The sequence below is a fragment of the Falco rusticolus genome, chromosome 3, assembly GCF_015220075.1.
Source record: "Falco rusticolus isolate bFalRus1 chromosome 3, bFalRus1.pri, whole genome shotgun sequence".
Taxonomy (NCBI): domain Eukaryota; kingdom Metazoa; phylum Chordata; class Aves; order Falconiformes; family Falconidae; genus Falco; species Falco rusticolus.
In genome coordinates this window covers 32,071,187-32,086,799 of record NC_051189.1, presented here as the reverse complement: position 1 = coordinate 32,086,799, position 15,613 = coordinate 32,071,187, and the positions used below count along the sequence as shown (strand labels likewise).

Here is a 15,613-nt window from a genome sequence, read left to right as displayed (position 1 = left end):
TCCAAATCCCATCCTGCAGAGGTGAACCCCAGGATGAGCTTTAGCCCAGTGGGATTTTTCCCTCTGACTGCCATGAGCTCTTCCATGTGACTCCTCCAGTTGCTGTAAGCCCTAGGGCTGCCTTTCAGCCATATGAGCTTCATCTGATGTGGCTCCTGCTATGGAAACACTGCTTTGATAGTCCTCTGTGGAGCCCACAGGCGTGTCTAACTGCTAGGAAAGGCTCACAGTCCTAACAAGAAGCTGTTTTGTGGCCTTCCAGCATTTGGTGGCATCTCTGTGAGACATCCGGCTCCTCTGCATCACCATGACTTCCTTCAGTGCCTGTAGACTCATCATGTGCCATCGTCTTCAGGCACGTAGACTCCAAATATATATGTGGCCTTGCTCATTATTTGCTCAATATCTTCTCACTCACTGAAGTCATCTTTCAACTAAAAAGAGAGTATGGCTGTGACTTTCCTTTGTCACTTTTGCTGTTGTCTGTTAAAGTCATAAGCTATCCAGAATATGTCCTGGAGATGACTAGTGTTTCTGGAGCAGCCTGGGTGGGGGGTATCACTTGGGCCTATTTTACACCTAAAAACATCTGTGCAATAGAGAGGTGAATTTTACCTAAATAAATGTGAGAATGCAAATGTAACCCAAGGGAAGGCTCCCCTCAAACACCATGTAAATAGATTTCTAAACTTGCAAGTGCTACATGGGGAGATTACTTTTATTACTTGTATTTTTGTCTGCCATTCCAGAGAGTTTTGGCTCCAAGGAGGATGAGCACCTGTGCCTGTTTTTGAAGAAACCCTGCTTTTGAAAGACATTACAGAAATGTCTAGCAAGCAAGGCTTGCAGAACAGCTTCTTTGAGATAATGTTGCCAAGGCAAACACTGCTGAAGGTTGATTTGTCTGAGGAATGCATGGCTTCAGAGGAGTTTGTCTTTCATGAATCATCCATCTCCTGTTGCTTTGCCAGTGGCAAGGACTGAAGCATCTGTAGTAGAGGTTTCTGCTCAGCTGCTCTGAAGCACTTAAACCAGACAGTATTTATCTGGGTGCCCCGAGGGCAGCGAGGTGTGCCGTAGGGAGGCAGTGCTGAGGATACATAACACAGCCTTTAAAATAAAAGCTGTTCTTGACACTTGAAAAAAGACACCTGGCTAGGCAAATATGTCTTCAGTTAATCAGCACAAGGAGCACTTGTTAGGGATTGGGTTTGAGCTTCGTCTGAGCACTGAGGGAGCACAGGGGTGGCCTGGACCACTGGCAGCTGAGTCCCCTGCTGCACAAGCAAAACATTTACACTCATACAAAATCAGAGAAATGCCCTGGGGAATCAGAGCTTTTTTCAGTAAATGTAACTGTATGATGTCTGTAAGTAACCGAGTAAGTTCAAACCTCCTTGAGTTTTGCCAGCAACAAGCTCAGTGATGTGTCATTCAATGTCAATAACATTCAAAATGCTACTGAGAATAAATAGCAATGAAGCAAAGGCAATGTCTGCTCTTGGATGATAAAATTTAAAGAAAATAGCTAAAGTGCCCAGTCTGGCTGTTGGCAGATCATTGATTTTCTGGATTGATGTAAAGCCAGTGATCCTGAAGAACAGAGATATACAGATGTTTCAGGTTTTGTGTCACACTCAGACTGTTCTATGAGTGAACTCATACTATGTGTATCTCAGGAAAGTTGCCAAAAATCACTACTTTCTTGAGTATGTGTATAACCTGCATGTAAATACCCTTCCGAGCAAAGGCTAAAGCTGCAGCGGCAGTTTGGTTAAACAATGGATATTATCTGTATGAGCCAAAGGAAGCGTAGCTGTGAAAAGATGCTCGTTTCAGCACGCTTGCTGTTTGATATTCCGTCTCTGTAGCCAGTGCCAAACAGCAGATGTATTTAGATTTTCAATTAGGTAATCATGGCAGCTCTGTCAAAGAAAATTGCCTACCTTCAACACAGTATTCTGCCATCTTGGTTTTTAGCTCTTGTGGATCTCGACATTTTATTTTGATCGTAATGATGATTATCTCCAGCTACAATCTGTCTTTTCATATCAAACATTTCAATATGATTTTATTGAAGCAGACACTTAATTTGTACAATTTTGAAACTTCTTGAAGATTACATATTTGAAGCCATATATTTGAGTCAAAGAGATTATGAAATAATAGCAAATAAAAGAGTAAGAAAAGTTCTCAATTCTGATCTTCAAATTTGCATGCTGTAGTACAGCATGTAGTTACAGGATTCATACACTGACTTTACAATAGATTCTTCACCACTATGAAATTAGGCCACAATATGTTGTAGATTAGTCTGGTTCTTAGGACATCTTAATCTTACCCTGTACTGTTGTTTAGTGTCCTGTGAATGGCTCAGTATGCTACTAAGAGGCAGGTGAATTTAAACGTAGTGCTACCCAAAAGGCTATGAAGGCTTTGAAATATTCTTTATGCTTCATGCAAAGGGTCAATCAATTCAGATAAATTATTACTTAACTACTGTTTAACCATTTAGAGTTCTTCTAAGTAAAAGCAAAAGGTGGATCTTTGCCTTTTGTTTCCTGATTATCAGTCTTGCATATAAAACTTAACTGTGCTAGTCAATGAGGAACAAACTGCCCTAATTGTTTTAATTAAAAGGTGTGAATTTGCCTTGTCCTGACCCGTGCACTTCTTCTGAAGTCATGCCAGTACAGAAAATAAAATGGGGCCATTGTTTTTCAGGACAGAAGCAAATGTCAGCTGTTGCTGAAGGATCCCTAATGAAATCTTGTGGACTTCTGTGGGGTCAGCTTTCCAATTGCAAACTTCTTTCATTTTTTTAAACATCCTGCTGACAAGCATTGATTGGTTTCTTGCATCACCTCCTGTACAATGTCATTCAAAGCCCCATCCAGGCTCTAGGTAATTTCAGCATGCAGAATTGTTTTATGTATCATCCTTTAGTTGATTCCTTTTCCTCAGCCTTGAATCATATACTCAGGAAAAATATTACCTGTGCTGCCTGTCATATGTTGTTTAAATAGTCATTGTGATATGATTAGAGGCCAGAGTTAAAAAAGGCTAATGCTCCTTGCACCCCAGATTCCTATTTTCCAAAACAGACAATAACCTAAGTCTGCCACTTCTGTCACTGCAGCCATGGCACATTTTATCCATTTTTGACATCACTAATTTAAAAAAATCCCAAAAACAACCATGGGAAATCTGCAGTATAGCACCTTCTCTGGGATTATCAGACATGTAAGTGAGGTGAAATACAAGTGTGATCCCTCCTTCAATGAAATACTGTAGGAGTTATTTGAGTACGCCTTAGAAAGCATTGATGGTTGTGCAGTTTGATCTGACAAAAAGAGGGTAGACCCTCAATGTGCAGTGGTAACGTCCTGAAAATACCAGATGAACTGATCTGCTTGACACATCTCATCTCAAGAATTTTGCCTCATGTAGTCAAGGGCTTGCTATAATTAAAGCTAACTTAAGAAACATATGAAACAGACTCCACTAAATAACGTAGTAGGGATTGCAATAAGGACTTTCTCCTCTTGAATTAATGTACATCCCATTACTGTTCTTCTAAATATTATCATATGGTACTTCCCTTCCCTCTGAGTCTCATCAGTCCTGCAGACACTTCCTATCTACATGAACAGGTTATTGATGATAATCAGGACCCATGTGGTGATGATTGATTTTGTCCCAAAGAAATGAGAACAGCAGATACTTAGGAAATAAAGCCAACTGCTACTGTATATTAAATGGATGATTCAAACTCCATCTGAAAATCCATCTGAGGATTTTGACTGACCTCGGTTCTATGTCTAAACCAGTTTTCTCATTCCTATATTTTGGTGTAATCTCCAGATGAATTACATGCTGGCAAACAGAAATTTATTATTTTCTGTGCTGACCAGAAAATTAGCTGAAATTCTTTCCAATGGAAGAGGACAGAAAGCTGGCTTCCTATTCCATAGAAATCAAACTTCTCTTTAAATTTATTTCGTTAATTACATACCAAGCATAGAGCTTTTTGAGAAAGGTGCGTTTTATGAGGAGAGAGAGAATCAAAATGCTGCAGGCCAGTGCGTTGTATTGATTAGCATCCTTCCCTAGAGAGGAGAGTCGAGGTGAGATCCCTACTGCTATCGAATTGTGCACTTGAGTCTCAGTCTCCCATGTGGGAGGCAGGGAGCAGAGGAAAGAAAGAGGAGGAAAAGGAAAGGGAAATTGATAGCCCTAGGCAGCTGAAGAGATTTTAATTGAACATGTTCCTTCAGCAGCTGTTTGCTTTTGCATTTGCCTGGATTTGCTCTGTCCCACTCAGTCTCAGGTCACTGATCTTCTATGCAGAGGTGAGGACATGGCAGGGAGGAAGTAGGAGAAACACGGGGCAGTACAGGGAGAAGCCACAGTAAATGGGATCAGAGCAAAGACAGGACTGTATTCATGTGTTTGTCAGTAGGGACTTACCAAAACCAAACTATCTTTTCTTGAAAGATAAGAAAGAAGAATAACAGAGTTATCAGGCAAACTGAGAACTCTGATACAACAGTCAGTGCTTTTAGCATTATGTTCTTAATGTGTCTTGATCAAATATGTAAAGTTTCTACATCTAATCCAAAGAGCTAGTTTTTAATACTTTAGTCTTCTACTGCATGAAGTAAACAAGTAAAACTAGAAATGAAACTAAGGCACTTTCCACTTCTTCATTGTTTCAGATGATGGAAAACTGTCCTTTGATGAATTCAAAGCTTACTTTGCTGATGGAGTTCTGAGTGGAGAAGAACTGCATGAACTTTTTCACACCATTGATACACACAATACTGAGTAAGTGCCTCCTTGTTAAAATTACAGTGCTACTTTCTGTAGCTGAGAATGGAAAAAAGACATCAGGATGATTTTAGTAAGCAAGTCTAAGGAGAAAGCTGCTTCAGGAAAGCTAGGCTGTGTCACATGGGCTCTAAACTGTACAAGAGAAGTGTTTCTAAACGTTGTAGAAATACCTGCACGTTCCCATAAATGTGATTTAGGTACTGACAACACAGGGTGGAAACTGGATTCCTTCTGTGTTCCCCATCCATGATAATAAGGAAAAGGGTCTGTGGCCTTAAATACTGAGTTCCTCAATTCTTGATCCCACTTCTGTGATTCATTACATGAGGTGAATACTTGAACCAGATGCTGAGCAGGGTTAAAAATAAATGAAGCAATCATACGTAGTAAAGAGCAGAAAAAGCCATCCTGTCTGGTGCTGGCATGGTAATTGTGTTGGTGCTGTCACTTAGGTTGTTTGGATATCCCCATTACGGTCGGGCTTAACAAGGCCACAGGGAAATGAGCTAACAGGAACTTAATGAAGTTCAACAAGGTGCAGAGTCCTGCACCTGGGGAGGAACAACCCCATGCACCAATATGTCGTGGAGCACCCGGCTGGAAAGCAGCTTCACAGAAAAGGGCATGGGGTGGACAGCAAGCTGAACATGAGCTGACAGTGCGTCCTTGCAGCAAAGAAGGCAAATGGAATTCTGGGCTGCATTAGACAAGGTATTGTCAGCAGGTCAAGGGAGCTGGTCCTTCCCCTCTGTTCAGCACTGGTGAGGCCACATCTGGTGTGCTGTGTCCAGTTCTGGGCTCATCAGTACAAGAGAGGAATGACATGCTGGAAGGAGTGCAACGAAGGGCCACAAAGATGATTAAGGGACCTCACCCATGAGGAAAGGCTGAGAGAGCTGGGACTGTTTAGCCTGAAGAAGAGAAGGCTCAGGGGGACCTCACCAGTGTCTAGAAATACCTCAAGGGAGGGTGCAAAGAGGACAGAGCCAGGCTTTTTTCAGTGGTGCCCAGTGACAAGACCAGAGGCAGTGGGCACAAAGTGAAACTCAGGAGGTTCTCTCTGAACATCAGGAAACACTTTTTTATTGTGAGGGTGACCAAGCATGGGCACAGCCTGCCCAGGGAGGTTGTGGAGCCTCCATTTTTGGAGATATTCAAAAGCCAGCTGGACATGGTCCTGGACAGCTGTCTCTAGGTGGCCCAGCTTGAGCAGGGATGTTAGACCAGATGACCTCTAGAGGCCCCTTCCAACCTCATCCATCCTAAGATTTTATGGCTGAAGAAGAGAATTCATTTCCTTCTAATTTGCTTTCTGGCCGTCAGCAGTTACTCACAACAAGTCTCCCATTTACTGTTAATTAGATGGATGTTACTAAGCTAGTGTTTTTTAAATCGAACTATTCCTGTGGTAAAGAAGGTCCTGAGGAGAGGCCGTTTATTGCTTTTGCTAAGAGGTTATGAAGATATCGTGTAGCAATCATGGTGTGGGTCGTGGTCCTGTTTACAAGGACCAAGCAGACAGTGAGTCAGTATTGCTTTTCTCGGCTGTGTACAGTGGAGCAGCAAGTATTAAGATGCTGTCACTGCCCTGTTCCTACAGTTACTGTCAGAAAAGGTAGGAGCGGTGTAACAGGACCTTGCCTCATCCAAGGCCAAACTCCAGTGTCTGGGATTTTTACCTTCCACAGGGAAACAAAACCAATAGGCTGTGATTTTGTAATTCATCTACTTTGTAAATGTCCAGACACTAAGTCACAGTGAAAGTGAAATATTAGTAGCCTTGCTCCTTAGACACAGGAATTTGGCAGTCACCTTAATACTTCAGGACTTGCACATTACCCCAGATAGTTCCAGACAAGTATTTTCCTTTGGCCAGTTCTTCCTGACGGTGACTCTGGTATGTCTTTTTCACCTTTGAATGTCTATGCCACAGCCTCACACCCCTCCTTGTTCCTCTCATTCTCAGCTTCTGCTAGTCCTCCTCTGCAAACACCCAATTGTCATGACAGTTGTGTGTCATTAGCCCCAAATGCTGACCCAAGCCCAGGCTCGTCACCCTGGTGGCCTGTCAATGACCAAGCATGTCAATGACCATTGACATGACAATTACCCTTGCAGCAGAAAGCCTAGAAGTCCAGTCAAGGGCTTTTTGGGGAACCATCTCAAAGCTCATTCTTCTGAAGAAGCCTTACTGAAAGCCCTGTGTGCTTGGAAGCTTGTCCATGTTTTCTACCATTATCAGCTAGTCCAATTGAACATATTCTCTCTGCTTTCAAATTTTGCCTCCTCCGGTCTAGATGGAATTACTAAACCACTTCATCTTTTTTGAAAGTATAAAGAAAGAAATCAATTGAACTCTGAAATCTGATTGATATTGTAAAAGTATATGCTAGATCAGGGGCCCTCAAACTTTTTAACCAGGGGGCCGGCGCGCGGATGCAGTGGCAGGCAGTCATCTGCGGCTGCTTGGTTTCCCCCCAAAACCCCCGGCAGGGGCAGGGGGGTGGGTGGGGGTGGGGGTGTCTGTAAATACCAGGGGCCGGATTGAGGACCTTGGGGGGCTGTATCTGGCCCACGGGCCGTAGTTTGAGGACCCCTGTGCTAGGGAATGTGTATCTCAATCTATGTATCATCTTTTATGAACAGCTTCCAGAATATAAATGTCAAATTTTTTAAAAGTTTCTGTGTTTTTGTTAGCCAATATACAAATCTTTTTTTGTAAAGAATCAATAGTTGTATGAATTCAGATATTAACTATTCAAAATGATGCTTATTTCAAGCCATTTAAATATACAGTCTATATGCAGAACCATATTTCTTTGCTGTCTTAAGAGCTTGGCTGCTTTTTTATAAACATGAATGAAGTACTGTTCATGAGCAGTATTGTCTTTGTGATTACAGGGAGCCATGAAATGCCTACAGTTAGGAATCCTCTTTTAGATCTGTTCTCCACAGTCCTAAAAGCATTCACACAGGCACCTGATTCATATAATCAGAGTAATATATCCCCTAGAAGTAATTGCCTAAATAACTCTGTGGATTTGCTTTTTAGCTCTGATCTCCTTTATGTTGCTATAAATCAGGCATAAGCTCCCCAGAATCATTGGATTTAAGCCAGAACAAAATGGAAATATGGAATTGGTCTTTTAATCCCAACGCCATCCTAAAACATCCAGTAAACCATCCTGTGTTGAAGACTTTTGGTACTAGGATGCAACAGAGACAGAGAAACAGATGTGTCATTCTCCTTAACAAACAGTACAGGAGAAGGAGCAATAAAAACAGGTCTTGTCATAGGAAAAGAAGAGGAGGCTGTCATTTCCCTAATTTGCCATATTTCCCAAATTTTGTCAGAAGTACTTCCGTGCTATAAATTCAAAGCAGAAGTTGTAGAAATACTGCTATATAAATAGGTATTGTGTGCAGAAGTAGTGTAACATTTTAATTTCCTCAGGTTTCTTAAAATCAGTGGCAAAAACTAAGACACAAATATGATATTCAAAAAATACAATGCTTGCAGTCTACTTAATCCGAGCAAAATGAATCACATGCCTCTTAGAACACCATGGGAATTTGCTTAGCAGATTAAGAGTCTTCATGCAGATTTTTAACCCAGAATCAAAGACTCATTTCAAAGCCAAAGATGCATTCATACAGCTTTGGACTTCCTGGTGTACCACATATCTGATTAAGAGCCGTTTTATTTTACCGTGATTCCATTTGTCTGCATTTTTCAGGGATCATCCTGATTACTGCAGATTTCCTTGATGACTATGTAAGATTTCTAAGAAAAAAACACAGATGTTCTGTGTCTATTTTTCATTCTTTTTATTTGTGAAGCTTGCTTTTATTAGTAATTTTTTTATTATTTTTAAACCTTTTTCTCTTTAACAGAGAATATCTGGACCTGAAAAATATGTAGAAAAGTGAGAATAACATTATGTTTTTCCTCCTGGGAGACAGGCATACCTGAAGAATAGGTGTGACTGCCAAATGCTATAGTTTTTTAGCTGAGAACAGGTAATGACACTGGCACAGCAGCCATCTGAGAGAGGGATCATTCTCACTGTCTGGGAAAAGCCTGGCAAAAAGCAGGGTACAAAAGTCGCAGAGAGTATGTACTGTGAAGGATGGTATTGTCATGTATTTCAGGGAAGTGAACAGGTGGAAGACTAAGAAAACCTACTAAACTGCCTTTTAGAACCAGAAGAAAGGGTGCTTTCTGTTGTCTGGTTAACATTTGTTATAGAGTAGAACCTAGATATAGCTAATAAGAAAACATGCTTAAAGTTTAGATTTAAAACAGCAAGAAGCAGCTTTTTGAGTAGTTTTTAAATAAAGTCTTTAACGGATAAAAGGCTTAGTGCCTGACTTTTCAGCTGAAGAGTGTTCCATATCACTTGATCTTTCTCTTTAACGGAGGCAAATAAATTTTAAAGGCTTTCCCTTATCACCTTTGAAAGCTTTTGGGAACCCTGTCATCATGCAGGCAGCAAGATGGAGCATGCCGAATATCAGATGGGTATAGCAAAGTGAGACAGTTCAGACACTGTAATGCAAATTCCTTTGTAGTATAGCTTTCCAGCAAAAATCACATGAAGCAGATATAATAAGAAGGCAAAAACTTTACTCACTGGCATTTGCTGAAAAGGGCAGATTATGTAAAAATGCTTCAAATTAACCAACTGGCTAAGAAAAGTAGCAAAATGTTCATCGAACCTTGGGAAGTTTTGTAATGTAAGCATATAGAAGAATCACATACATATCAAACAATCCCCAAACCACCTGTTTTGCAATGTTTTCACTTGCAAATTACCCAAGGGAATGAAATTAAGATCATGGTTTGTGTCTATGAGTCCCAAGTAGTTTATGGCTGGTTTTTAGTAGGGAGGGTGAGAAATTCTACTTGCTCATATATCTAGTTGGAGAAGGTTTGCACAGATTATTTTGTCTCTCTTATCCAGTTAAGATACGGACTCTATCAAACTCTGGGCAAATCATTTATCTTCGCGCTGCTTCATTTCACTATTTACAAAATGCAGACTGTACTTCCCTATGCCAGAAATATTTCGTAAGCATGGAGATTATGCAGTGATTTACACCACATGTAAATGCCTAAGACAGATGGCTAGGGAAGCATGTCATGATCTGCTGGATCATTTCTTGGAGTATCTCAAGATTTTGTACTCAGCTTGCCACAAGAGCAGACTTGGGGTTGTTTCCACCTGCTTTAAATCTTTTAGGGTATCACCGTCATTCAAACCCTCACTGTCCGTGTGCATGAGTCTTTGTACTTCAAAGCCTGAAGATAAAAAAGATGTGGACTCGGGGTGATACCCATGGGCCACAAGCTCAGGAAATCTGAATTCCTGTCACAGTCCTGCTGCAGCAATCTTTCAAAAAAACATTCAAAGCATATGAGACTTACAGTAGCTTAACACTTTTTAAGGGAACTAAAGTAACCAGGTACTCAAACCCCGGTACACAGATCCTAATGTCAGTCTTGTTGAAGAGAGATTTGGATTATTAACTTTCAAAAAGACTAAGACAAGCTAATGTAACATAGCTGTTATGGAGCAGATAGGCTGTGGAAGACTGCTAAAATGAGCAATTACCATTTTCAAAGTGATAGCAGGGCAAATAAAAGAGGGTTTAACTTCCTAGTAATTAAGGTTGTGTCTGCCTAACTGACTATGATCTCTGGACCTTGCTGTTTGGTGCAGACAGGTGTTACATTTTCACAAAGCAAAAGAAGAATCAGTTGGTACTGCAGGGACCATAATCACCAGGAAAAAAGATGAGTAGGAATTAGTGAACACCACATAATGTTTCCGAGTTCATTATGCCAGGATGAATTTATATTTACAATTTGTCTAGACCCTGAAGTACAGGTTATTCATACAGGACAGATCACTGCTTTTACTGAAGATTTGCATTAGCTACAATCATTCCTCGTTACATCACTTTGATATATATATTGTGATTTATGAATGTACTTATGTTTAGACTGGCTATTTTTGCCTTTCTATTTCATAAAATCTACATTACCTTTTTATAAGGTTTTAAATACTAAACAAATGCCAGTAAAGACGCGCCGTACAAATTAATTGCCTGATTTTTTTAACTTCCATTCCTTTTCCCTTTTGATACAGCTAGAAACAAATGTATAAGTTAATATATACTGCGTATGTCATAGATTAATAATAATGCTATCACTATCTGGACAACCAAATTAGGTGAAGTAGTGTGTCCGTACAAAAAGAAAGGTGTTTTTTTTTCATATATTTCAGTACTGCTACAATGCTTTACCTTTCTGGAAGATGTTTTAATGCAAGAATTGTAAGAACTGGCAATCAAAAAGATATGTTGCAAACAATGAAAGCTGAGGCAGGTTCTTCTGTCCACTGAATCATAAGCCAATATAATAATTAGTTTATAGGGCAGCTACTAGATACACAAAGTTACACAGAAATTCCCATCATGGGCAGACTAGCTCATACCTGTTCACAAGGCCTTAAGACAGTGCGTTGGGGTTTTTTTACAGCCTCCTATGACCACAAAGAAACAAAGAGGACTTTGGACCAATGGGCCACTGTGGTCAGCCGGGGAATGCCAGTCTCCTGGTTGGTAGTGAAGGCAGGGAGATAATACCAAGAATTAATTAATACATTAAATTAATTTTAGCATTCTTCAGTAAAACAAGCAAATCCTGATTATTCAGAGATACCATGATTCAAATGCTACGTAAAGAGAGCGTAGAATGCTTTGATTAGGAGATACAACTAGCATTCCTGACATGTAATTATCACAAGGTGACTGCCTTAGGGGGGTAGCAGTTAACTATCCTTTCTAAAATGCAGTTTCCAGTATTATCATTACTTCAAACTGAAGCTGAAAGCCAGTTAGGCATTTGACTTCCACTGAAAGTCACTTCTATTTGTGTTTTCCAGGATGTCATGAAACCTTTGGGCAATCCCTATTCAATCACATACCATTCAATAGCATAAAGAAGCTGTTATGGAGGGTCCCTACTCAGATGCTGTCATTGTCAGTGTAAGGAAAGGCTTCATGTTGATGCAGCAGTGATTAGGTATAAGATTATTCTTATAATTCTTGCATTAAAACATCTTCAAGAAAGGTAAAGCATTGTAGCATACTGAAATATAGGAAAAAAATAACTTTCTTTTTGCGTGGACACACTACTTCACCTAATTTGGTTGTCCAGATAGTGATAGCATTATTATTAATCTATACCATACCGAGTATATATTAAAAAAAAGCCAGGTCTCCAGGTTTTCGTTCACTAGCATGCACTTAGCACTTGCATCTGCTGCAAAGCAGTGTCTTGTATTTAAAGACTCCTAAAAAAAAATATGAAAGTATAGGCAAGTAATCAAGAGCAGTGATTATTAAAGACTTGCTTCAACCTATAGTTGTGCAATGATCCTTCTCCCCTTATTCATAGCGGTTTAAGCGGTTTGCAGATGACCCAGAAATAGGCACACTGTAAGCATCTGGGCAACATCTTAAGCTGTGTTGAAGGTATCAGGAGGCCAAGGTAGATCCCCACAGTGTGTGGAGTAGGAGCCAAACCCCCACAGCGTGCGCTAGACCAACATGAGGGCGTGGCTGTGAGCAGGGAAGGAGCAAGAGGAAGAGCTTAGCTTTGCCTCCAGATTTGACACATCTTTGATGTGACATCTATGTTGTACATCTGTAATGTCAGTTGGGAGGTTGTCAGAGCTTGTCCTGAGACCTCAAAAACCCTCAATGTACTCTACTTGAAAGCTGAGTTAACCTTTTCGGAGGAGTTTTTTGAGAGTGAAGGAAATCCAGCGTGGTTCCTCACCCCTCTCTCCCCCCACAACCTCAGCTCCAAGCTACACACCACTCAGCAAGACTCTGCAGGGCTGGTGGGAGCAATGAGAAGGGTGTTGGAGCAAATGCAGCTGCTGCAAAGGCACCAGAAATATTTCCTGGGGCTGACTGACAAGAAGGGTGACAACACGCAGCTCATGGAGGACATGGTCTGCAGGTCATAGCTGGAGTAATTTTGAAGCTGAACACCCACATGCTCTTCTGTTTTAGAGAATCCTGATTATTAACTCCTCTATCAAATGAATGTGAAACACTAATTTTGGTTGCATAGTACTTTGTACTGCCATGGCACAAGTGTAAATCAATATACAGAGCTCAAGGCAAAGGCTATCAAGGACTGATGCTGAAAGCCACCTGAAGATAGAAGTGATCTGGTGATGTTAGCTACAAGAAATGTTAATGTTTTCCAAAATTGCCAACTTTTACAAAGGCTGCGAAGAGTGGCATTGTCTCACAACCTTAAGCATTGTGTTTCTTAATATATTCTGTTAAGCACTATTTTTAGGAGCAGGTTGGAGCACAAGAATATTTTACATCTTAAATAAGAATAATAATCATGGAATGTGACTGGCTTTGCTGACTTTCCACTTGAAAAATACTGAAGTTTTTTTTGGTGTTGTTTCTGTTGCTATTTCATTTCTCGGCCCTTTTGAATGACTAAATCATAATGTATGCATCAAATTCAAATCTGAAGATCTTCTCCCTCCCATATTTGCATCTATTCAGGAACAAAAGTCATATTTTTACTATAAGCTTCACATTTTAAGTACTTTATAATGTGTGCATCATTCCTACTAGCTAGTTTGTATCTTAACATTTCTGCAAGCTTTCATCTGGTTTCCAGATCCAATGTGTGTGTATGTTCATTGAAGCTGCCTGGCAGTTGTAATACTCCTGAAGAAGCTATTTAAGCTCCCTGTTACGCCAGCTCAGAAAACCCTAACTTGTGGGGTTAGCATGCTCTAAACAATTAATAGATTGTATTACCTGGACTTCACATCTGTCTTTACTGAGTGCTAAACAGCTTGTATGTAAGAGAGTATTGCAGCACAGTTCAGCTTCAGAGGAGGTAGTTCTGCAGAAGTACGGGTGTTTTTACATGTGTTACTGCCTGAATAATTGTACTGAAACTAGAGAAAAGTATCATCAGCACTGGTCTTTTTATACATGGAGAGAGGTATGCAGGAAAAGTTTGAAATTTGTGGCTTGTGGGGTGCATGCTTTTACAGCTCATTTCCATGGTAAATCTGCCCCTGCTCAATTTTAGTGTCAACTCTGATGAGCCCATGTTTCAGCAAAGCAAGAATCCTTGGCATGGTTAATAGTTTAGAGAATAGGTTTTAGCAGTCATTGCAAATGTAAACCTCCCTTTTATCCTTCTTCCTTCCCTCCCCTCACTCATAACTTTCATGGAAATCATTTTTGCATAATGGCATCCTCAGGGAAAAGGTGTCAGAAAATAATGAGAAGATTTGGCAAAGTTACAAACTAAGAGATATGTAGAAGATCTCAAGGGGATTTAGTCTGCAGCACTGCCAGAGAGATAGTGCAATAAATGCTTCACTGATTACTGACTTCTATGAGTCAGTGGGGAATCAGACTTGTTTTTCTCACTCTTCTTGTCGATAAATTGAAGTCTTCAGCCAAGAACCTTAGTTACAAGGTAGGAGGGATGCTAGAAGTATTGGCGCAGAGCTAGGGCACAGGCAACCTCCCAAAGGTAGGGAGGTCCCATTAAGCCTTTGTGTGTGGCACAAGTTAAACTATGCATGAGGCAGAGATGAGTTTGGTGAGGACCTGAGAGCTTTGGCCACCTGCAGAGCTGAGCATATGCTGGGCATTTGGGAGAGTCTGTCATGCTGTATGTACTGCACATGTAGGGGTGGGACCTCGCACTATGGAGGCATGTGTACACTTGTGTGTGTGTATGTCAGCAGGGTGTCTAAGGCTCCCTCATAATGAAATCAGTGGCACCTAAGAAGTAATTCTGCTGACATGGGCTTCAGCACCATTGCCCAGGAATAAGGCATTTAAAATGCTCCCACCTGAGACAGCATCCCAAGGTGGACAGGATGATGAAGGAGAAGCAGCTGGGATGTGGGTGGCGGGAGAAATGCTAGAGCATCTGGAACAACACTAGATGCCTGTGGTATATCCAATTACTCACACTCATGCTAGCTGGTGTACTCACACCCCCCACACACACACACCCCCCACCCCCCCACACACACCCCCACACCCCACACACACCCCCCCCACACACACCCACACCCCCCCGCACCCCCCCACCCCACCCCACCCCACACACACCCCCACACCCCCCCAATTCCACTGAATGCACTGGAGCTCCTTTGCCTGGCAGGGGAGGTTGGACACCATCCACATCTGGCTGTCTAGGACATTTAGGACTCAGCCCCCAAGTGAATCCACCTCCCTCCCAGCTGCCCAGGTCTTCATTAGCAGAGCCCTGGCTCCTTCCTTGGATCAAAAGAGAAATGCTGAGATCATCTGCCCTAACAGCAAACTCCAAAAGGATGCCAATTTCATATCTGAGAGCAAGAGGCTGGTTAGCATTATCCTTGCAATGATGGGAGCCCATCCAACTGCATTAGCCTGCACCCCAGTACCATACACTGAAACTAAAATGAAATGTATGTTGTATGAGACCACAGTGCTTCCTTCAAGATTCTGTTGTAAAGACAATAATGACAAACCCTCAGCAGTTTAACTACTACTAGTCTAAGGATAGTAATTACCTGTGGCTTGGGTTGTTTTCTTCTGTTTCATTTGGAAGGCATGCTTCAGTCTCATGCTATTGCTGATTTACCATGGTTCAATAAATGTACACAGAAAATAATAATGAACGTCTAAGTACAACGAGGGGAAAAAAAATGATCTATTA

The 15,613-nt window shown here is 41.1% G+C and overlaps 1 protein-coding gene across 2 annotated transcripts in view; it reads left to right on the top strand.

Annotated features, from left to right (window-relative positions):
- The window catches only part of NECAB1 (N-terminal EF-hand calcium binding protein 1), a 66,506-nt gene that overhangs the window by 12,026 nt on the left and 38,867 nt on the right, over positions 1-15,613 (top strand). Inside the window, exon 3 of one of the 2 annotated variants that reach the window (XM_037382200.1) lies at positions 4,719-4,827. In XM_037382200.1, coding sequence (XP_037238097.1) covers positions 4,719-4,827 — 109 coding nt within the window. Of the gene's footprint in view, positions 1-4,718; positions 4,828-15,613 lie in introns of those variants that run through there. The other variant, XM_037382201.1, reaches the window with a different exon arrangement.